A 25,500-nucleotide genomic window follows, 5' to 3' on the forward strand; every position below is an offset into this window, starting at 1 on the left:
CATGCAGCATATAGCTACCTTGGCTCTGCCACGACAGACAGGACTGTAAGCAGCAATGCTTATTTGCTCTGACTGTCATTTTGTGTTCTTCTTTACAGAGAGGTTTCAGCTAAAGGTCACGGGAGAGCCACTGTATATTTTTTCTTCAAACAAAATCAATTGAAGGACCTAGAACACAATAAGTTATGTTGCAGGGCTGCACTTGCATGTATTCCCATTGGAGACCTATCAATGTGAACTAGCACTGTTGGGAAATCTCTCCAGCTACCCCAGTTAATCAATATCTGTTCATTATACTGTCTCTGATGAATATGGGTAAGGATTGGGTACGCATGAGTCAGGTGACTTAAAAATAACTGCACCTCACGTAGGATCAATAGAGGGTGTTTTTTTTCCAGTATTACTTCAGGCAAACTAATGTACTTTTTATCCCTCTCTCTTCGTACCACCCCTTGCTCATTGTTGGTATATCAACATCACTGTAGGAGTGGCTTTATTAAATTAGTAGCACTTAATCTACTGTCATACTGTCAACTTGCAGGGAGTGAACAAGCAGACAGCAAGTTTTCAAGTGGCCCAGTGTGCTTCGACTGGCTCTCACCCAGGCAGTTAGCTCAGAGATGTGCCAAAAGCAGTCTTTCTGGGTGCCTGGTAATATCTCTGCACTGAGTACGAAAACCCGATGTTAGAAAAAATTTGTTTTTGGGGAATTCATGCCAATTATAGATGTGTTATGACAGATGAAAAGATTATAATTATCCTTGGCTTCTATGCAGAACTACATTAACACATCTATGACATTTAATAACATGGGAGGATAACCACATGCCTCAACAGAGGTTGACTTCCCACAAAGTTGCTTAACTTTTATTTTTTTCCCTTCCTCCCTCTTTTTCCTGCCCACCAAAATTAAGAAGAGCTGCATGTGCTTGCAGCATTTTGGGGGAAACAAGAAAAAGTAAGAAAAAAAGAAAAGGAAGGGGGGAAAAAAGACAAAAAAGAAAGGAAAGGAGAGAAAGAATACAGAAGGTGCAAGAGAGAGAAGGAGAAGGAGAAGGAGAAGGAGAAGGAGAAGGAGAAGGAGAAGGAGAAGGAGAAGGAGAAGGAGAAGGAGAAGGAGAAGGAGAAGGAGAAGGAGGGAGGAGAAAGAAGGAGGGAAGGGAAGGGAAGGGAAGGGAAGGGAAGGGAAGGGAAGGGAAGGGAAGGGAAGGGAAGGGAAGGGAAGGGAAGGGAAGGGAAGGGAAGGGAAGGGAAGGGAAGGGAAGGGAAGGGAAGGGAAGGGAAGGGAAGGGAAGGGAAGGGAAGGGAAGGGAAGGGAAGGGAAGGGAAGGGAAGGGAAGGGAAGGGAAGGGAAGGGAAGGGAAGGGAAGGGAAGGGAAGGGAAGGGAAAGGAATGGGTGGTATATAAATTAATGACATGAAGATAACAACTGCAAGTCAGTAACAGATTAAAGGCATTCAGTTCCTTATTGGGCTGTTCATGTCAGACTGATGAAAAACAGGGAAATTGAATAAACACTCTCTCAAGCCTTTAGTTAGTGGACCAGGGGCAGACATCTTGTATCTATACGGTTCATGGCTCTCAACACAGAGACTAAATTAAATCTGGGAAGAAGCTGAATTGGAAGGTGAAGTCCTGTTTTTAGAGCTAAATGTTTTGCAGAAAACTGTCTCTTGGTCATGCTGGGAGGGCTGCAAAAGGATAGACCTGGTGACGGCTTAGGAAAGTACTAAATCTGTCAAACTGTATGTATTACCCGCCAACCAACCAACCACTTTCCTCAGACTTACAGTTCACAGTTAGCAAATGTTAGTTAATTTGCCTTCACATTCCTTTCTTTCCCCACCCCCACCCCTACATTCAGGTAGTGAGTCCAGTTTCCTCCATTTTGCTGATAAGGAAATGTGAGGCAACCAAAAAGTCCTATTGACTCTTGCCAAACACTGAGCAGGCTGTTTCCAGTCCAGCTAACCTGTTAGAGAAGGGCTCATTTGCAAGCAGATATCCATTACCATTGAGCTAAACAGGACTGTACATGTGCTTAAATTTCAGCACATATCCACGTTTTGAGCCCCAGTGCTCAGCACCTTGCAGCACTTAGCAAGCTGAGTTGTCTTTTGCTCTTCTTTTGTAGGATGGATTAATATGAATCATATTCCAGCACATTGACTCAGATATGCTTGTAACGTGGCCTTTTTGATGCCCTGAGCACAGTGCCATGCACAAAAATATCCTATTGTGAGACAACTCTTCATCTGTTTGTTTTCTTTATCAATATGTAGAATTGATATTGTTTATTGCAGTATGTAGAAAATAACTAGCACCATAAGAGCTCAGGCTGAACTAAAAGCATTTACCCCAGAAGAATCTTGCTCACGTTGTGCCAGCTGCTACAGCTGCCCCTTAGAAGAAAAACAAGATTTCTTAACAAAAGGAAGTATTCTGCCCTGCAAATGGAACTTCAAAACATCTCCTCACACCACACCCTGTTCTTGTCAGTGTGGAGCACAAAGCCAATCACAAGCATTCAAAGGTGAATCCTCTGGTGATAAATGCTTACGGCCCAGTCCTAGATTACCAGGTGAAGGTTGGTAGGGAGACACGTTTGGCCAATGTCCTCACCATTTCAAAGCACGAGAAAGTTCTTACTCAAACACTGAGATTAATGAGCTGTGTACCTCTGCTTTGAAAACTAAAAGGGGGACTGACCTGTGCTAGGACACTAAGTTAGAGTTTGGCAAGACCTTTCACTTCAATTTCTTCATCTGTCAGACATACTTAAGTGTAAGCAATGTCCATTTTAAGGGTTTTTTGAAAACACTAAAGTGACTAACTTGGTAACACTGTAGGACACTAGACACCAAACTAATGATGACATTTCTGAGGAAATTTGTACAAGTCAGGGAAAAAAAACCCTTATACCTCCCCTCCCCCCCCAAACTTCTACCTATTCAATTTCTGGCAAATACACAAATCTCTTAAATGTAGTATTGTGACTCTCAAACTGGAAGAGGCTTTGTGCAAGCTTTGCAGGTGAGCATCTTTCCATGACCATATGCCTTTCAATGGAAAAGTATATTGTTTGAATCAGTAAAAAATGAAGAAGTGAAAGACAAAGAGACAGAGAGGTCAGTGACTGATAAATCTTTAATATAAAAATTGTACAAGAATTTTGATACAAATTACAAGAGGTATTTGGACAAAGTATGAGTAAAACTCCATTTATATCCCCAAAACCTTATGCATTTTATGCAAAAGACATACTGTAGGACAGTTACAGTACAGAAAATACAAGAAAAGAAATGTCAAATTAAAAACAGGACTTTTAATTCCCTCAGACTACTAATGGAAAAAACTTGTTTAGATTACATACAGTATTTATGAAGCTACCAATGTCACGATTATTAGATCAACATGATGCAGTTTTTCATATCCCCTTGTACAGCTATATTCCATAGTGCATGCTTTGGTTCTGCAGGCAGGACAGCAGAGCATTCACGTTTTGCTCACATTGAGAACAAACAGTGAAAATAAAAAGCCTCATCTATTCTGAACAGAGAAGGACCTTTGTGAAAACGTCCGTCAGGGCCCGACTCCACACTTTCCCATGCCTGGGGTGGGGGGTACCCCAGGAACACATCTTGACAGAGTCCACCGGAACAAGCCTAGCTTTGCGAGCCAGCAGCGAGCTTGCCATTCTCCACGCAGCAGCCCCCTTGCTGCGGCCGGCGCATCACTGAGCGGCACGGGGGGGGCGGCAACCAGGCTGTGAGACACCCCCCATGCCCACGGAGAAAGGGGTTTTCAGGCTTTTTGCCTCTGTGACTGCCAGGCCCTACAGACCCCCAAATACATGAAGGTTCAAATCCAGTTTATCTCAGCTTACATCTCCATGCGAACCCCCAGTCAGATTCCCATCTTTCCAGTTCAGGAGAACTGAAACACAGCAGACGGCTACACAGGAAATCGCCATGTCGCTTGGCCCGTGTGACCTTCTCAGTCAAAGCTGTTAAAACAACAACTGTACCAGTGAGCAAGAGCGTTCAGTAAAACAAAGAAACTCCAAAACCCCTTCAGCCACAGGTGTAAGCCCCTACAATGAGATATTCATAGGTACAAACAGATTGCAGTGACCTGCTTGTAGTAAGTAGAAGTGTGTGGAGCTTCAGCCAGTTTTTTTGTGTTTTTTTTTAATGTGTTCAGGGTTCACATCAGCTTATTTGCACACCTGTTGCACATACATTGCACTGGAACATGGATAAGTTTTTTTATAGACTGGAGGAGGGGCAGGAGGCATGAACTGAGAACACAAATGCTGCCCATTAAGAAACAGCCATGTTATGGGAAAGGAGCCCCATATGACAGAGGAACCAAAGTTTGCACAAGAAAAAGCAGCATGCTGAATTTCATATTTATAAATAGCTAAATGAGACACACACACGCAACAGTGGCCATTTTATTCGTCTTGTCACTTTACAAACGGTGACCATTTTCACAGATGGAATGCATAAAACTTTCCAAAATGAAGAACATCAGGAGGATGTGTTACTTTTCTGAGAGAATTTTAATGAGAGACTTTCTTGGAACAAGAGAAGAAGGGGTGAAGACAGGTGAAGAAAATGGGAAAATTAAGACAACGACTGAAGATTGTACAAGGGTTTGTTAAAAAAAAAAAAAATCCAAATGTAAAAGTATGGTTGAAAAATAACGAAGAAATCAACCTTAGTTTGTACAGCTTAAGTGACCGTGTTTACTCCATAGGTCATCAGGTATGCTAAGAAGAACATCCCTAGAATCACAATTTGTGAGGCTACCGTACCATTTCACAGCGGTGATGGAGAGGGGGTTGCATTCTGCCCCATCAACACAGGAGTGGGGGAAGGACGGGGACATGGACTGTGTGTCAAAGTCTTGAGCTGGATGTGGTGATTGCGCAATGTTCCCCCCACTCAGGCACAGACAGGCACATGCATGGGTGCCACTGGTCCCCCAGAGCTGCTGTTCACAGCCTCTTGCATTTCGTAACAGAAGTGGACAGGTTGTGATTAATTATTGATGAGTTTGCCATCCTAACTGTGCATTATCCTCTGATCATTCTCAACCTTTTGTTTGACAACGAATGCCTTATAAAATCTTTATGTATCACTTAGCTAGTCTCGCTCTCTCTTTCTTCTCTAGAAATATAATTGCCCTGGATGCTTCTCCCCATTTTCCTAAAATATTTTTCTCTAAAGATTTGAAGGGAGAAGATAACGAAATCTGTAGAACATCTGAATAAACCTCTCTACACATTAGACATTTGCTCACTCATGCTTCTCGTGCTTTTAAGCGCATAAGAGGAAATATATATATAGGTAAATGTGATGAAAATGATATAATTTTGCCCATTTGTAACCTTCATTTTAAGGCTCTTCTTTGTTCTAACACTGTGTCTGTTTCTCCTTCTTTGTCTGTCTGTCTCACACACACAAACACAAAGGACCCAAATGGTTTCTTCGATCAGAAAGTCCTCAGTTTCCACAAATAGCCTCAGAAACAGTACAGAAAGAAAGGCTGTTAGGCCTGCTCAAGCTCATCACTGCAGTTCAGCTAACTGGACTGCTCCCACCTCCATCAATGCCATGTAAACATGGAGTTGACAGGGGAGAAGAATCTGGGCTCAGCCTTTACACTTCTGACACAAACAGGCCTCAGGAAATTGTCTGCTGGTCTCACCATTACAGCTTCTGATGCACTCGGAAGGAAAAGGAGGGAAAAGATCAACGACCTTTGACTGGTAAAAGGCCTCAGCCTATTTATGGTGGGTACCATCACCTCTGTTGCAGCAAACATCAAATTACCACATGGTGCTGGAGACAGTATTAACATCCGGAACCAGCAAAGAGGAGCTGCAGCCCACTAATGCCATGAATCGATACAAGGATATGAAAAACAATGAACCCCAAAATGGCTGTGTTTAGGTCTCCCAGTCTTGGGCTTTGCCTGAAACCTGTCTTTGTCTTTTTTTTGTGCTGCACTGGCCGGCAGCACCATTCAACCCACAGTGCCCAGCACTCACAGGCACACACGGGATCTGGCATCATGATTTCAGCATGGGAACACTGCTGACCCTGCAAGGAAAGCACGCTTCAGCTGCTCCTCTGCCTACTTGAATTTTCAACTGCTATTCAGCAGTCAGTCAGCGTACAATAAAAAGGAAGGGGAGTGGCTGAAGCCAGGTACGCTGGCCTTCATGCGCCTAGAATTTCTTAAAACATAGCATGTGATCCCAAGCTACTTCACTGTCAAACTCTCTCTTTCCTGATGGCCTCATCTGAGAAGTGCTTCTGGAGCCTATACTTTTGGCAGTGTTCTTGTAAATAAGGGAAAAAGAATCAGAAAAAATTCCTCCTTGTATGAGGGCAGCAGATTGTGTCTCAGATATGTTTACTTAACACTTTGCAGAGGTTCACACTGACCTCAGCAGGAGATGTTCCTATCACGGCAGAAAGGATCTCTGGAATTGGCATTCACTGTAGGAACCTGAGAGGATGGCATTTCTCTGAAATTTGCCAAGGAATGGGCTAAACCAGAAAAAGAAAAGACTGCATATCCTGTTTCCCACTGAACTGAGGCAGCAAGACCTGTAGCAAATTCACATGACTATTTCTAGCAGGCACAGTATGGCTTATGCCAATACAAAGCAATTAGTTGCTACATAAGCAGAGAAAAGTGCCGTCGCAGACAGTATTTCTCAGCTGACCTTTTGTTAAGAAGCCATCTTGTTACTGTCTGCCTGATAGCTCGATAGAGCAGCCAGTGGCAGCCTTGGGCTTCCCAAAGACAAATCGAAGTGCTCCAGATGGGACTTCCCTTCACTCACTGCAGATGTGTGTGTGCATGCATGTGTGTGTGTGTGTCAAGGAACGGGGAGGGAAAGCCTGGTTCTTATACTCAATTTCCCCTTCACAGGGGATAAACAGGCAATTACGCATCCTTTTATATTTGATGGCCAAGTGCTGAACTTGAAAGCACACTATTAGTTTGTGTCCCTTCAGGGCCAGTGCAATAAGTAGCCAGGAGAGCTGGGGCTAAGGAAGAGAGGGTGTTGTCTGCTGTTAGTGTGACAGTTTTGTCAGCAGCATTCACATTACTGGAAAGTAATAAAGTGACAAGTAAGTTATTAGAAAGATATGAGGTGAAATTGAACTGAAGCTTCTTTCTGCTCAGCTCAGTTTTTTTTCCTGCTTTGTAATGGGCCACTATTTGTTACAAACCAAGCCTTGTCTTGAGATCTTATATAAAAAAAGAAATATTTATTCTTTGCAGGAAAGGTCACATGAATTTACAACATCACACTTTAAAGGAGAGGAATGGGAAAATAGTTTTATGACAACTACAGCTGCTATTTAAAAAAAATACAGTGTCATCATAATGAACAATAATACTGGCAAAAGTCAGAGGACTTGTCAAAAACATGTCCATTTTTTAACCCATTGGTGGTCCAGAACTGTTCACCTTTCAGTGCCAGTGCCAAACACAACAGCAACAGTATCAGGATATACATGATCTTGATCAAATATCAATCTCAATATCTTGATCAAAAAATCAAAGCTGTCATTCAATATCATGACTTGACCAGAGAAAACAAGCCACATAAGACTGGTTAACTACAGACTCAAGATAATACTGTGTATGTAAAAAAGTTGCTGCTTCACTCTGTTCCAGGCCATTTTAAAGGCAGTGATAATGCTGCTTGGCAAGAAGAGACAGAAACCATGGGACTGGAACAGACATGTACTTGGGCAAACATGGGTGAAAGGTTCAGTCCATCATATGATGTTGCTCTGTTCATGAAGTAAAAATGGGTATGGAAAAGAGTTCCTTTTATGTCCCTACAGGAGGGGGAAAAAACCCCAACTCATCATGTGGCGACAGCAGGATATGCCGATGCTTATCTAGCGAAGTAGCACTACAGTCACTGTTTTGTTGAGTTACTATAGCAGCAAAGTAGTGACACAAGAAAAAAAAAAAAAAAAGGAACTGACATATACCAGCTGCCATCATGTGTCTGCCACTCACCTTTTCCCCACAGAGAACTCCTGCTGCCTCCTTGCCCTTAGTACAGACACCTTTGCTTCTCATTTGAAATAAAGATTAATTATTTTAACACAACCCAAAGAGAAAAGTGACAAAAACATTCTGGGGACAGAAGAAGGAGTGATAGTTATGTTCACATAACTGGCACAAAAAATTTAAAGGAGCATGTGTGTGCTTCTAGACTAAACACTTTCCCTCCCTTATTCCTTCCCCTGCCACCAAGCATGCTGTGAAAATGTCCTGCAGAATCTGAGCACAAATACATTTCTGAAAAGATGTCCTGTTTTCTGATGGCAGTTGAAAGCCCTAATGACTCTCTGAAAAACAGATCGAAACCAAGCACTTTGATTATAAAATATACACATTGAACGAGAAATTTTTGGAACTAAATCTCTGGTCTTGTAAATGGTCCCTATCTTTGGAACAGATCAGACCTTGAATCATTAGTTTCTGAACTTTCTACATACCAACACAGCTCTCTGTCTTGTTGCTTAGGCATGTTCCTACTCCATGTAATTAGCTATGCTAGATCCCTAACTGTGTTAATTGAGAAGACTAAAACTTAGGGAAAACTCAAGTGGATCCCTGAAGCCCCACTTCCTATTAGCTGTACTGGACTGGATCAACAGAGGTGCTGGCCTCCCCTGGCAGCTACTTTACTGTTTAGAACCTGACTCTTTTTCCTAAATAGTTCCTTTTTTGGGGATGGAATGGGAAATGCATAGGTGATGGAACAGGCAGAGAAAGTACACTTTCATTTCCACAATGCAAGGAAGTGGGCGGGAGTGAGGATGGAAGGAAGGAAGGAAGGAAGGAAGGAAGGAAGGAAGGAAGGAAGGAAGGAAGGAAGGAAGGAAGGAAGGAAGGAAGGAAGGAAGGAAGGAAGGAAAAAAATACACTGAAGTTTACTCACAGCAAATATGGTGCAGAATTTCTGCTGTGTAAAGTATCTACAGATCCCTAGGAAACACACAAATTTTATTAGCTCAGTCATGAAAAGCCTTTGAGAGATCTTTAAGAGCAGTGTGTAAGTGCTAATAGGCTTTTTAATCTATACTGTCCACATTTTGTCAAATTGAATTGTGACTCAGTGACAGAGTGCTTATACTTTGTGTGCACGACTACAGTGTCACCATGGAGCCAGCTGCAGTTTAAGAGGCAAAGTTAAAATTTCAGCTATAGCAAAACCTACCTGGTTGATGTAGCTCAGAAAAATTGACTAAATATTGTAAGGTGTGCAAAAATATTTGACTTAAATTAGCTCTTTACTAACATCAGCTAATTAGTCCTCACAGGAGCACCCTTATGGGGAAGATCATGTTAGTATTAGCCTTAGTTTAACAGATGATTGAAACACAAATGGGTAAGTAAGTAAGTGATGTGTCCAAGACTGAACAGTAAGAAGGAGCCACCAGTGGTATTAAAATTCAGTTCCTGGTTCCTGGTTCCTGTTCTTGTGCTTTGACTGGGCTGTTTTCCTTCCAAATTGTTTCCTACAGGTTTTCAAAAGATACCTAGTGATTAACCAGTATCACATGCTGACATGCCCCCCCAAACAAAGAAAAATGCTTAACAACCTCCAGACAAGTAGTTCTGTTTCTAAAGGAGGTTCAGTATGAACAGTTATTTCCTAAAAGTAGACAAAACCTTTTTGATATTTACAGAAAAATACAACTACCTTGAATAAACAAAACAGTGAAACAATGTGGAAAGAGGGTCCACAATAACAATAAGAATCAAACAAGAAGAAACAAACTCCATGTAAAAAGAAGAGTCTCTTCCTCAAAGTTGGTCTAATTCTTGTAAAAAAGGTTTAGACTGACAGGTTTGGAAACTGAAGAGATAGCCACAGGTTTGTGATGGCATAAGCAACTGCACAACACTTATCTTGTCATCACACCATTACAGCCATGCCCTGTGCTGGACACATGAGATGTTGGGTCGTATGCTTATTGCAGTCTGCGTCGCTGCTGAAATCACCCAGAAATGCTACTTTCTGTCAGTAAAACCAAACTTCTACTACACAACCTTTTTAAGGATTTTTCAGATAACTTCAGATGATACAAATTCCACCACAGGAACAATTCTGATAAATACAGATTCTCATAGAGATGCATGGTAAGTAGGAAGGAGGGAAATGCCATTCAATTCAATGTAAGTGTATGTGCCCTTCTAAAACAGACTATTCTGACATCAGTATCACCAGCACTGAAGAAACCACTTGCTTTGCCTAGAAACAACAGTGAGTAATATTCTGTCCACAAGACGGAGATGATATCTCCTGCACGGCTTAAGCAAAATCTGAATGAAGTTTAGCATGTCATAAGTAGGATTGCGGAGCTTCTAACAGTTTTTGGATGTTTGTCCCTGCTTCTTTACTTTTTAGAATGTTCTTTTTCTTTTTGTGTAATAAACAAGTTCTTTTCCAATGCAATTAATCTGCTGAATTTATCTACTGATGATGTTTAAATTTCCAAACAAGTTTACCAAAACCATTTGACCTCTAACAGAAACAGAGTGAAATGAGAATGCAAAACAGTGATTCATTCAGTGAGGAATTATTTATATACCTCAAATGTGTTTTTCATTAAAAATGATATTTATTTATACTGTACATATTACAAAACAGTGGGTTTTTCTTTCTGCAGATATCACTCAATTTTTTGTTGTTTTGTTTTTTAGACTTTCCGTCTTGCTTTTTCCTAATAGCTTGGGTGGAGGGATGGGAGGGCAGTACAGATAACACTACAAAGGTCCATGTGTTTTAGAATGCATCTTTACTGTTCTAATTTCCCTTTCTCACAAACACACTGAGCTTGCACAACATAAAACAAAGCGAAGCAGATCTCTCCACTCAATTTAACAAGGCAAAGTAGTTGAGACTTTGAGGAAAAATAAAAAAGATGAAAGAAAAAAAGTCAGTGAAACTGCTTAGCTTTTTGCTGTAAAGTTTCTTTTTGTTGAACCAGAAGGTAAGTCTTCCTTACAGTTTCTGTGGGATCCACAACTGTTTTCAGGGCTTCATCAGTGTACAGAATGAAAAATGATCAGAGGCTTGTAACCCGTAGGAATGTAGTGAGAATGCATTTAGAAAGATTTTTCTTTTATTTTCTACAACTGGAAATACTGATTTATTAGCTATTGATTCCTATTTTTGGAAACAAGAATACTGAAATGCATAAAGAGTACTAAAAAAGAGGAAATCCATATTCAGAGTTTCCTTTAGGAAACGTAACAGGAGTTAAGTGCTCAAGTGGACATAAAGGTAAGAATAATCAAAATGCACAGCAAATCAAAACAATGACAAGCTGAAACAATGGAGCATTTCTGACTGTTGGCTAAGAAGAATAATGTTCTGGGTCAGTAAATACAGAAAAGGAACACATTCTCACTGAAGGAATATTTTATTGTATGCTGAAATATCCCTTGGGTTTTCATTTGTTTGTTTGTTTGTTTGTTTTGCCTTTGTTATTGTTATTGTTTTTGTAAAGAAAAGGGTCTACAATACACACCCTAATGGTTTTGGCTGTAGACTGAACATAACTAAATATCATCACTCAGTCAGTATGTTGTGGTAACGCAGGCTGCCAGCGTGGTTTACCAGCTCAAGCAACATGTGTAAACACCGGAAACAAAAAAGATTCAGAGGACAGCCTCTCTTGCTCTCTGCCTTTCTCAACTGCTTGCTCCTTCTCCCTCTTCTGTTCATGCTCGCTCTCTTGCTTGCTATCTTTCTTGGACTTGCGTTATTTTCTGACAAATCATGTGGGTGAAACACGAAACATTAACACAACTAGAGATCCTTTTTTTCTGGCCTCTAATTTTATCCAAAGGGAAAGTTACCCAATAAAAAGTCCAGCATATGTTTTCAGAGCTTCTAAGTGCTTCTGCCATTAATTTCTTTTGATTGCTTCTATAAAACATGCCTTAATCATACTACAGCACTTTCCATTGCAAAAAAGACAACTTTACAGAACAACATAGTTAACATTATTTCCCTGTTCCTTTTTTTTTTTTTTAAAACACCACAAAAAATCCAGGCCATAGTAAGAAGCACACAAAATTATATCCATCTTTGTTCTGTGACAAGTAGTATCAGCATTTATATCCCCAAATATTATGCATGTTTGACAAAAAAAAAAAAATTTCCACTGATTCACATGACACAATTCTGTTTTTTTTTTCTTTTATGTAATGTAGTATATAAGGAATAAGAATGCACTATTGTTTCTAGTAATAATTGGCACTTGAAAAAAGCACCAAGAATTCTGTATTTGACTTTACCCTTTTTCCCTCCCCAGTATTTTTTCTGTAGTCCAAAAACTACAACTGTGGTTATGGTGAATAACTACATTTTCTTTTTTCAAAACGTGTGCAAAGTTGGCACTTTTGTATTAACACTAAACACTAATACTCTTTGTTTGGCATTCATGCCCTCATACTGACCAGACCACTTTTACCTAAGTGTATTTTTTTAAAGACACTTACTGAAAATATGGCAATAGTTTAAGAAAAAAAAAGCATGGATATTATTACACATCCCCTTGTAGTGTACGAAAAAGTGCATGACTGGATTTATGTAATAGTACAAGACAAAAAAACTGTATCAGATCTGGTACTGTAAAGCATGCCAGCACCTCTGTATTACTTATATCTAGCAGGTAGTTAAAACAAGACCGTGGTTCTTTTAAAAATGTGCATTAAAGCTAACATAAATGAGTAGAACTAGCCAGCAATCTATTTTTCCTGCTTATCTAACAGCTGAATGTAACTGTAAAAATTAAGCAAAAAAAAGGAGTTAAACCACCATCAATACAATTGTTTTACATCATAGGCCTGTCAAGGCTCAATATATATTTACAAGTGTAACAGCCATGCTTAGTAGAACGTTATCCCCAATGCTTAGAAGACACAAAGACAACTAAGTAGATTGGTTTTTTTCTCTTTTTGTTTGTTTGCAATTTTTTTGTTGTTTTTTGTTCTTTTTTTCAGGCAAAAGTCATGGGTAGAACAAATTGTCTCTTTGGAGATGACCAAGAACATTCTAACAGAACTAGGGAGAACTGCAAGCTTTCTGTGGTTTTGTTTTTTATTTTTGTTTGCTTTTCTCATGAAGGGTCTCTCCTCCCAAACTAAAGATCCCACCTTTTTGTTTCTATCCCAAAAAAAGGAAAAAAAAAAAAAAAACCAACAACCAACAAAGGGGAAAAAGCACCTGGTGATTCTTTCTTTTGTTAAAAAAGAAAAGAAAAAGATTATATATATATGTATATTTTTATATATATATATATATATATATATATATATAAAGGGAGACTGTATATGGCAGTTCAGATGTGGTGGGCCCTCTCTGAGAGCTGGTATTATGCTGTGTCCATCCTTGAACTAATCTACTGAAGTGAAGGGAATGTTTTTATGCAGATTGGGGTTCTGACTGTGCCGGTTTCGGCTACGGACAGAGGAGAACATCATGTTGCACCCAGGGACTTTGCATTTGTGCATCTCTCGCAAGTGCACTGTTTTATAGTGCACTCTGAGGGTTCCCTTGTTGCTGTACATTTTGTGGCAAATGTTACACATTATCCCACCGTTGCTCACCGAAACACTGTTGAACATGAGGGATCCTGGGACATCGGTGGCCATACCTACAGCTAAGGCAGGGGCATCTGCTTTGTGGGCAGATTCCCCGCTGTCACTTGCCCCATCGACGTCGTCCAGGAGAATGCCCTCATCGCTTCCTGCATCAGATTCTCTTGAGGAATGGATACTGCTGCTCGACTGGATGCTGGAGGTGGTGCTCAGGTCTAGGACCATATAGTCTTCCGACATGCCCCTGCTGTACCCATTCATATGGGAATCCTCAGTACCAGCAGGTGACGAGGTGTCTTCCCTTATGTCGAGCCCCATCTGATGCTGAGCGCCATATATCTTCACCAAAAATTCATCGCGGAGGTCCTTACTAAGAGAAGGCTGTGAGGTGTCCAGGCCCATGTCATCCAGTTCTTTGGTCAACAGTTTACGGTGCAGGTTTATGTTAGCACTGTGTCTGGGAAAGCAAGAAGGAAGGGAGAAAAGGAAGAATGTACAGTATATTTGATTAAATATACAGTCATCAAGCACCAAATCCAAATTCTGATTTATCTATAATTTATCATAAAAATATCTCCCTATCCATGTTTCTTGGAAAATTCAGTCTTGTTATAACTGAACAAATTGCAACATAAACTGAAGAAAACCAAGCAAATTACCCCCCCCGTATTGTTTTTCTTTTCAGCTACTGCTCCTCAACATTAGTCCCCAGCAGCAGCTACAGCCCTTTTATTTGATATTTATAAAATAATAAATTGCACTAGCAGAAAATGCAAAATGCTCTTCTTGGTTCCTGAATCCCTGCTGGCCTTCCTAAAAGCCTTGCTTCAAGAGAAAGTATTATTAATATATGGAATATCTGTGTGTGTTTGTATTTATGTCTATCTCTAGATCCATATCCTTATATATTTATACATACATACATATAAATATATTTTTTATACATATATGTACTCACATAACTGTGTAAGTGAAATACAGGAGAAGAAAAAAATGAAGGTAATTGAATGATATATAGTCAGAGGTCCTGATTCTGATAATTTAATTCTGGAATAAAGGGATTCAGAATCGGGCCAAACCAAGATGGAGAAGACTTGAAGGGTTTAGGAGAACAAGTCTCTGAAATCTATATGTAAATTTCTGAAAATCTTAGCCAAAGTCACTGGTTCCATCCTCCTGGGAGGGCACTGGTGCTTCTCCCTGTACTCTTCCCAGTACTGTGTCTGATGCAGTGCGACTGACCCAAGCAGTGTAATTTCCAGTAAAAACCCCTACTAATAGCAATGTGAATTTTGCCCCAAATCGATCAAAACACTTAAGCATGGGCTTTGGTTCAGGTATGTGCTGAAGTCACTGTGGGTGCTCAAGAGACACAGGAAAAGCTGTCACTGACGTCAGTGGTCTTTGGGCCAGATCCCAAGAGCTGCAAGTTAAAATATTCTCAAGTGTTTTACAGGATCTGGGCCTTTGTTCTTAATAAATAAACCTCTACCTTTGCAAACAATGTAAGCCTTTGGGTTAGTAACTGTGTAAAACAGCCTATTATTTTAAATACTGCATTCTACTCTCCACTTTTGACATTGGCTTTATTCATCCATTGCAGTAGAACCTCACTGATTTGCAGTAGTGTCAGGAAACCCTCTTTGAAAAACTGCATTTTCTGAAGTAACAATGCAACCAACAAACATGACAGACATCAAAGACCTCTGACCACAAAACATGCTTGTTTTGTTGAAGTGCTTAATAATAAGAAATCAGTATAAAGTTTTCAGTATTAGAAAACTTTAGGGTTCAGTATTCAGTATGTGCACCATTGCTGAGGAAATGACAAATATTTATTCAGTTTCTTTGGAGGGTGACTGGATTTTCAAGTCAGTGAAAATAGAATTAGCGAAGTTCTACTGCATAACATTCTTTGCAAGCTAAGGACCCAAACCCGCAATTTACAACATGCAGACTCACCAGTCTGTCTGCCCATTATAAATTGCAGATCAGAGCCCAAATGTAGGAGGGAAAAGAAAGAGGGGGGGGGGGGGGGGAGGGGGGCGGGGAGGGAGAGAGAGAAAGAGAGAGTTTTAACATAGGAATACTTTAATTTGCAAAAAAGCACTAAGTATAAAATTGGCATGGGAAGACATAACAATGATCAAATATTTTACAGACATTCAAGTCCTACAGTAACAAAAAAAGGAGAAAGGGAACAATAGATATTAGCAATATTTCCTTATTGGAAGCTTTTGTTTTAGAAACCCTTTGAAACATACCTCTCAACCAGCTGAGGTCCCAAACATGGTACAGCAATACAATGCAGATAAATAAGGAAAATGCAAATGTAGGAAGATTAAATTGCTCTGGAGTTAATTTCTGTAATTTTCTATTACTTATTTTGCGATTCGTCTATCTGTTGCACGCAACTTACGGGAATAAATAAAGAAAACAGCAATAGAAGCAATCCGTCCCACTCACGTGCAAATGCAGGTAAACTGTTCTCTGACATAAAACTGATACTGAACTGCAGTTTAATTGAATCGTGTCTGCTTGGGATGCAATTATTCCAGTAAGGGGGGGGTCTAGAATTGAAAATTTCTCTCCTAATGAGACACAGTTGAGAGGTATGGGCAAGGGCAGAAAAAAGTGGAGAGTATTCCTTGTTTTTCTCCCACATGGGAAATACTCCTTTCACACAAGCAACTATAGCACCATTGCTTTTTTGAGGCGCAGAAGTGTAATTATGCATATCCCCACACTGCACTCAGGAAGGCTGAGCTTACCTTGTGATAAGATCAGCTTTCTAATCTTTTGCTAAATTGAGATCACAAAAGAGAGAGAGAGAGAAGAGAGGAGAAAAGAGAAAGAAAGGGGGAGGGGGGGAGAGAGAGAGAGAGAGAACAAATTCACATTCCAATCCAGACATATCTGGTTTAAAAAAAAAAAAGGACAAAAGAAAATAATATCTGAAACCAATAAAATAGAGACTTTAAAAAAAAGTCTTGACTGTGAAACTGTTTTTTGTCAGCTGTAATCTCACTTATGCTGTTGTCCTGATGGATACTGATTCAACCACACAATATGAAAAACATAAAGCAAATTAATCGAAGCATATTCACAGCATCCCCATTATCATCCACAAATGAGTTCTGAACAGATGCATGCAGTGTGCACATACATGAATGATAAACAGTAGTCCTGACAGTCCCTTGCCTTCCTGGTGTCAGATGGCATGCAACTCCACATAAAGTTGCCAAGTGCAGTACAGGAAACGCTTACTGTGAAGGCCTGTCCACACTGACCAGTGTTATTACGTGACCATAAAAGCACATTTGTGCTTATCATCATAACGCTAACTGCAAACTACTCATAAAGTGCTCATGTGTTTACTTCTTATGATTTCTCCCCCTCTCTCCCTTCCTCACTCCCCTGGTACGGGAATTTGCTGCAGTGTAGAAGCTAGTCAGGATAACTGTAACTGTTGTTTCCACGCATTTGCACTTGCTATTTCCTTGCTTTGCTGCTGAGAAAAACAGCAGCCAGGCATGCAGTGAAAATAACTTCAACATTCACTGAATGAAGAGATAAGAATAAATTACCACGTTAAAGAGGGGCCACTGAGCCCCAGACGGACAGAGGCCATTCTGAGAAAGACCAGTGTAAGGATGCAAACTCTGCTGATGCTCTGATAAGAAAAGATGCCTCCCTTATTCAATTCTCACTTACAGCAGTGGCAATCAGTAATCTAGTTAAAGTATGTACCAGCCCATAATATCTGTCAGGCAAACGATGTGCAGAAATGTGCCGACCAGTTCTGGCACTCTGCTTAGTAGTGTCCCTTTTCCGCTGTCAGCAGTACTGTTGGATTCTCCTAATATAATTACATTGACTTTTATTCAATTAAGTGCCATTCCTAGCCTTAAAAAAAAGCTACTTTATCAATTGATTCAGGTGTAATGCAATAATAAAGATGAACTCATGGCAGTGCATTAGCTCTGCTGTTCATAACTTCTGAACATAGGTTCATTCATAGCAGTCGATTTCCATTATGCAACACAGTTCAAAAGAATTGATTCTTTTATATTCATTTCTTAATCTATTTCACTTGTGTTTAATACTCTCCCTAAATATCATATGCAAAAACATTCTGGTAGGGATGAGAGGAACAAATTGTGAGAAAAAGTTCATTTATTTGGACAGTGAAGTTTTGTAATCTTATGACAAAACCAAAGTCACAGAGGTTAAAACCTTGTCAGAATTAAGAATACTGTGTGCTGAAGGTACTAGCAACACATTTCCAGCAGCTGAACGATTGTTGGGATAGGAGGGAAAGAAAAGTATATTTTCATAGACACACCAGTCTAGAGTGCTCGGAGCCTGACCCTGCACCTCTTTCCCGTCTGCTACACAACTAAATGTAGCATTGCCCCCTGAGGCACGGAGTGAGTACCCCATGCAGGGTGCTGCTTGAACAGTACCCTGCACAAAGAAGGCTGACAGCAGCATTCCCAAGGCTTCTTTGGGAAAAGATGACAAGGGAGTTCTATGTAGGAGGAACATGCTCATGTATGTAGGGATGGCTACAAATCCACAAGCAAAATGGATCCATAAGCAAAATAATGGAATTAAGAAAGAAGAATATGGATAAAGGCAGACTAGAAAGAGAAGCAGTACAGACCAGGAAGTTTAAAAAGGGAGATGTTCTGGGAAAAGGCAAGCACTGGCAACTGCCAAATAGAACAGAGTTGAGTTTAGGGGCAGCAATGAGGCATGATTTGCTATGAAGCTATGAAGACTATTATTCAGCTGGAAAGGCAGAATAGTATGAGGCCAACAACCTGTAGTCTGACCTAGTAGCTGCAAAAGGCAGTCAGAGGGACAGGAGAAGAAAAAAGTAACATTACAAATATTGGCCAAGCCCATACTATCATTTGTCTTGATTAACTTAACTATTTCTTTGCTCCTCTCATCCAATGCTGATTTTCCCTGCTTTTTTTCTTGGAAAATGTACTCATTCAGCCATGTTAAATTGCTCCAGTAGCTCCCAGACACCCTTCTCCATACCAAACTGAAGTATTCCATTTTAATCCAACTCTTTCTCCCCTTCTTTGTCACTCCCAAATCCTAGCAAGTCCTCTAGCAGCCCTCAGCCAATGCTAGCCACCTTGTTACCTGTTCATCTCCTCCTCCCCATGGTGCCTGCAGTTTCCTGCTTCAGCTGTTCTGTTCCCTGATGTGAGTTACAATGCTGCTGCCCCTTCCTCCTCTGAGTACTGCTCCCAGGTACGTGTAAACAATATTCCCTGAGTAAGCTGAGGCACAGCTTGGGCAGAGTGATTTATGCCAGTGCGTGAACACTGCCATCAAACAGGCGGAAAATCACCTAGCAAGATAGGCCAAAACCAGCTGAGCTTCAGCTTGCCATGGCTCCATTATTCCTCATTCCTGAGCTAGCTATTTTAAGGCCATCTCTGGTGTCCTTTGTCCTGCAGTTGCTGCTGTGTCTGCAGGGAAAAAAACTTGAAGAACCTAAATGAATGGCAGAGGTATATATATGTATAGAAAACAAAAAATATTTGACCTAATAAAATCCTTTGTATAAATCTGAACTTTTTGGACTGCTTATTTGTACATCAACTACCAAAATGACATTTGATCCTGGAAATAGAAATGTTGCATAAAGACAAGTGGTGAATGAAGTCTTCCAGGCAGAAATACGAGGTCAAAAGAGTTTAACTAAAGGCATATCTCACTCAGCTCCAGTTCTATCTATCCCATCCTAGGCAACAAGGAATGGTGAAGAGGGTTAGTTTGAGAATTTAAAATACTATGTGTGCCAAAGAATGCCCAAACATCTGTTTAGTTCTGTACTACATGTCATGTAGCCTTGAAAACGAAGAGAGTATTTTTCCAAGATGTTTTGAGATGTAGCTTGTTGTGGCAAGCAAGTTTTAGCAAAGTCTGGTTTATTTTAGGAGGCCCAGAATGCCAGATTTTTCCACATAATTAACATTCTTCTTTCAAGTTACTATTCATGGATTAGACATATGATGGGCAAAAGTGTGTGGAAAGTCCTCAGCAGAGTGAATTCAGCCTTCTGAATTCAATGATCTTAAGAACGGATCAGTGCTGCTCTAATAATGATAATGATGATACACATGAAATCTGCGATTGTGGTGAAGTGGCAAGGGTATCTCATCTCCCAGTTCACGACTGCCTTTTCAGACAGGAGTTTTAGTAGCAGTGCAATGCAGAGTGCTACATCAACTACAGCAGCTCTCTGACTGTGGGTGTGATCCCACTGGTGGTAGTATTTTCCTTCCCTTGTGAAGTTCATGGAAGTATTCTTCCATAATTAGAATTCATTGTCAGTTCCACCCCACCTACTACTAGCAAGCTACTCTAGTAAGAGATGCACTATGCATCAACAGAAGAAAAGGGATTATAAGCCTAGGAAATATGGTCAATTAAATGTACATGCCATTTACACAGCTCATAAATCCAGACTGGGTTCTCTTCAGCAGTTTCTTTCCACACTTGTCAATGAATCTGATTTTGTTAATTTACTACCCATTTGTTTGAAAGAAAAATGTAATGGCCGCTTTATTTTAGTTTATTTTTATTTAGTCAGTCTTTTTATTTCTTTTTGAAGTGAGTGAGGAGGAATTTATCAGAGAGTAGAATTTGTCCTGGCATAGAAATTGGCATGAATTCTATGCATGACTCAAGGCCAACTTTGGATGCACCCATGGCTGCAGTCCTATCTGCACTATGACAAACCTCATCTCTGATGCACACAGCAGAGTTAGGGAATTTGGATGATAAAAGAGTGCTCTGTTTATTTAAATTCAAGTATTATAGAGAGCACAAAGCCAACTGCATGAAACATTGAGTTGAATATGGTGTTACCAGTTTGGGGCAGGGCAGGGTGTTGAAAAGGAAACATAATGCATTATTTTCTTAAATTTTTAGCGCGAGAAAAATATGTTTACACTTAAATATTAAGGGGATGAGAGAAAAAGAGAGTGAGAATGAAACAGCAGCATAATTGTTAGGGCAGTCAGTTAGGGACTAAGGAGACCCATTTTCCAGTCCCTGATGCAGTCAGACAAAAGGGCCAAGCCAACTGATGTCTCAGTTAAATGTCCCAGCTATTGGCCCCTTTCTCCTCCTTGGCTGACTGTAAACGACAAAGTTCCCTGATGAAAATCTCACTCAAACATCAAAGTGCACTGTATTGTTCATTAAAATTCTGACATGAATAATTTCAACATATCCAGCTGTATCCCACCACATCCTTTCTTCCTATGTTTCCAAATAAAACGATATCCCAATCTCTTATACTTCAAATGTTCTAAAAATGCATTTTCTGGCAAATACATGATTTGCCAAAGTAATACCACCCAGCTCTATCATTCTAACAGTGCAAACAAATCACAGACAGGAGGTCACAGCAGGGGGCCATCAGTCTTTGGGCAGCTTTGCTTTAAGATACAATAAGTGATCCCAGCATTAAGTAATACAATAAAATTATATTTGGAGACTTAATGCATTAAAAGTCAACATTAAACTCTTTTCTATTAAATTCTGTTCTTTTCAAATAATTGTAGATTTTTTTTGAAGAAGAAGAAGACAGAAGCTAATGTTGGGTTACAAAACCTGAAACCACACAGTCTTCAGCAGCTTGAAGAAGGTTCTGTTACAAAATCAAAGGCCAGGACACATTTGTCTGGTGGTTTACATACAGATTGGCAAACCTCTTATTAAAGTTGGATATGGAAGTAACCGCTCAGGTTGTGCAGGCCCCATACAAGCTATCCTCCTGCTATATTTAGTTTAAAACTAAGCTCTGTCAATCTGGTTTAAAATATCACAAACAATGAAACTTTCACTATTCCTCCCATGAGATTTTTTCCACACCTATCTTCAGCTCAGTATTCAGCATACGTTTTTCCTTATAATGAAATGTTAAAGCAAAGTTCTCTTTGTTTCTTCTCACCTCAAAGGCTATCAGTTGAGATTTATGGTTTTGTTTAAAAATTTCACAATTTTAATCACTAACACAATTTGCTAATACGGCAAAGTATTGTGGTCTTACCTCAATTTCATGTTCCTTTCCTGCTTATTTAAGCCTGAAACTCATAGAAAGGCTCAAAATATGTGAACATAACAGAAAGTAAACCCAGACTTTTATGCTTTCTCAGAATCTCTGCAGACTGAAAGTGCTGAGTTTCATGCAGCTAAAATCAAAGAATGAGAAAGTAAGACTCTGGCTAAATATAACAGTGTACATATTTGTGAGAAAAGATAAGGCCTTAATGCTGATATTTTTTCAAGAAGGAAGCAGCACTCATTTCCCCATTTACTTAAGAGAATCGACAATAAAACAGTTCCTGGAATTTAATTAGTAATGGAAACTGTTGAAGAAATTATTTTCTCAGTTACTGTTGTAATTTTGCCACTCTCTCAGAAGTCTTTGATACAGGTTTGGTTTTTTGTTTGTTTGTTTTTCAATTAAAAAGAAAAAAAAAATCCATAAATCTAAGCAAAGATAATAAAGGTTTGAAATCCTGATCTGACCTAAATTATAACATTCACATTTATCTGAACAGGTCCAAGGTTTCAGTCTGTGCGCTAGCGCTTCCATGTATTTGATCATGTTTAGTTTGCCTCTAAATGTAAGGGGAGAAGTAGGGATAGGGGCTAGACTTTAGAACAATGAGTGAAGACAAAATACTATACTACCCAATGAAACCATGGCATTTCTACACAAACAATTTGGGTAATAACATCAGTTCTTGAGGCTTTAAATTGCATAGAATCTGAAAAATATTAACCTTTCATAGGAAGAAAATCCAAAAGGTAAAATACAGTTCAGCACCTATTAAAAAAAGTAAAAAAAACAGTGCTTATTAAATGCAGGAAATAAAGGACAAGCAAGTTCTTGCAAATTAAAGATGTGGAGCCCAGTCATTTCAATCCCTTTCAATATGAAACAAATCACTCACACTGGTCACGAAGACAGCTCCCTCTACACTCAAATTATTCACTTGAAGATAAGCTCCCATCAAACTCTTTAGGGGTTTAACTAATTTACTGCACAGATACGGCACGTCTGTTGTAATAACAGGTAGGATGTATTGGGGTCGACCATTTATCAGAATTAGACTTCTTTTTCAATTCGCAGTGAATTATGCTGCCTACACTGCTCCTCTTTCTCAGAGCTTCCCATCCCCTTACGGCCCCTAATGTGGCAGGCAAACAAAATTGACAGTCTCATCTTGTCAACAAGGGGTGATTCTCCTGAGAAGCCATTTAACTTTGCAGAGGAAGCAATGTATTAATGTGCCTGTCCCAGGAATGTTAATCATCTTCAAGCTCCCTCTAACTTTGACATAAACGAAATCACCAAATTTGTTTACTAAATGAATCGTAATATGTTAATAAGAGAGCATGACATATATGGTAAAGCCAAACAGATGGTTTGTTTACTCCACTTTGCAACTTTATAAATGTTGTAACTCTGAAGATGTTAGTGAGAATTATTGGTTTGTTGGCAGTGGCAAACATGCCTTTTGCATACTTAATCCACAGTTAGAGTTAGAAAACTATTTGTCATCGCCGTGGAATGCATAAAAAATGTTAATGCCGAGATGGCATTTGGGGAGGCAGGATAGCCGACTGTGTGAGCAAATACTCAGGATAAATGTGGAACTGATATCTGATGGCAATGTTTGCTACCAAATAATTTTTAATGTAAAATCTGACAGGTTCGGGATTCTTGAAAGGCCCAATAATTCAGTACATACCTGTTGAGGTGTTTAGTGAGACGGTCCTTATGGTGTGAACATGATTACACTTTCACAACAGCTGTGTGTGCTCAGAAGCATCGAGGTCATGTTGCACTATTAATATATTACTATTGTTGTCCATTAAAGATCAAAAGATATTACAAACAAAAAGCACAACCACTGGCATACTTGCCAAAGTTACTCAGAAATGATCAAAATTGTGTTGCAACACTTCAACCTCTCACTTTACTAGCTGCCTGGAAGCAAAACAGACTCATTACAAAACAGCCAGCACTCTTGTCTAATATCCGGACTTGTTGAGAAAGTTTAGAATAAAAAGATTTATCTGACGGAATATTTCCTAAGTGAATTAACTCAGTGTAGCAATGTTACATGCATGAGAAGTTCATGATACGTACGACAAAGTCCTTTGATGGACATTACAGGTGCTCAGCACCATTGACAATCAGTCCAACTGCCATAAGCTGTTTCTACAATCTACACATGCCCTATGGAAAAGTTTATCCCTTTGCAGGCAATTCACACAAGGACCTGCACAGCAGTCATGCATTAGGTCCTAATCTCCTGTGTATTGAAGTATTTTGCTGGTACTTCACACAAGGTGTATTTCCCTTTAAGAAGTACTGAGGCAACATCCAGGTAGAATCTGTTGCCAAACTGCATGAATTAACATTTCTTTTGAAACCTAAATCATCTAAATATTACATGATCCAAGTTTTATAATCAGAAGTTTTCATCCTTCCTTTTATTTTACTGTTACAACAGTGATGTAAAATGTGGTAATTTTGCACGATTTTATGCAGTCCCTTCAGTTCAGCATGCCACTCATGAATTTTACTGAGTTTCAAGTTTCAGTAAATGTAAAATAGATAAAATTCAGTCAGAACAGCTAGCTTCCATCAATTCTGCTTTGAAACCAATTCTTTTCTCCCAGATATTGATGCACAGCAACACATTATCTCATGATTTGCATAGAAGGTTCACAGACTCTTTACTGATTCCATTGTAAGTTCAAATTCATAATAAACCCGTAGATCCAGGGATAGTTTTGTATGATTTCAGGTTCCACAGCAAATATGTAAACCATTTCTTTTGGTCACAACACAATGGTAATACTCATTCCCACTGCTTTGTTTGTCTAAAAATGCTGGTCTTATTAATATAATACCAGAGGAACTATAACACCAAATACAATGTGGCACTTCAACAGGGTTCCTCTATTAGTAATTCTACATTACTAAATAAGTACCCCTTTCAGGTCAACTGATAGCTGATTATCCTATAACCTCTCTTCACTGACGCCCCAACTCCTCAGTAATTTCAATCCTCTGAGATTCTTCCATACATACTATTGTCAGTGGTTATTAAATTCTCAACTTTTTATCCATTCACAAGAGACTATGCAGAGATATCTAAGGGAAGTATGAGTTCAGCATGCTGTCCAAGGATTATTTTGGAAGAAACATTAGCGGCCGTCCCAGCCTGGCGTTTATATCTCATTTGAAACATCTACTCATTCCTGACCAACAAAGAAAATTTCAATAAAGTACTTTTACTGGTTTAACAGCAGTGAGCTCCTGGGATTGTCAAAGTGCTCAGTCTTTTCCGAGGAGAGAAGGAATCAGCAGCTCAAATATAATTAACCTTCCATTCTCAATGCAAACTGCCACGCACAGGAGCTCTGCAGTCTATTAGTGAAGTTATAAAGGCCAACAGGCAGAGGCAAAATTGGTCAAAAAGTTGGCTGCTGCTGTCATATTTTTAGAATTATGATTAATGACACTAATAATGTGGATGATTACTGATATGTGTATCTCCTGCAGTTTATCATATTGCACTGGCTGCCTACGTCCACAATAAACATGATGCTATCATTTACCTCTTTATTGAAGGCAATCCTTCTCTTGAAGGAGCACATTCTAATTACTTTGTAATGTTTTATGCCTTAAACATTTTGCAGCTCTGGACCTTGCCAACTGCTTCATGTCTACCATTGATTAATTACAGAATGTTTAATCAAAATTTAGAACC

General features: G+C 39.5%; 1 protein-coding gene across 1 annotated transcript in view; it reads right to left on the reverse strand.

The window, feature by feature from the left end:
* Positions 1 to 13,465: 13,465 nt before the first annotated feature.
* The window catches only part of BNC2 (basonuclin zinc finger protein 2), a gene marked incomplete at both ends in the record, with an annotated part of 234,024 nt that continues 221,989 nt past the window's right edge, over positions 13,466 to 25,500 (reverse strand). Inside the window, 1 exon segment of the mRNA XM_082336611.1 lies at positions 13,466 to 14,126. Within this exon segment, the coding sequence (XP_082192737.1) occupies positions 13,466 to 14,126 (661 nt within the window).

The sequence above is a fragment of the Platalea leucorodia genome (genome assembly GCF_965183815.1).
Source record: "Platalea leucorodia genome assembly, chromosome: Z".
Classification (NCBI taxonomy): Eukaryota; Metazoa; Chordata; class Aves; order Pelecaniformes; family Threskiornithidae; genus Platalea; species Platalea leucorodia.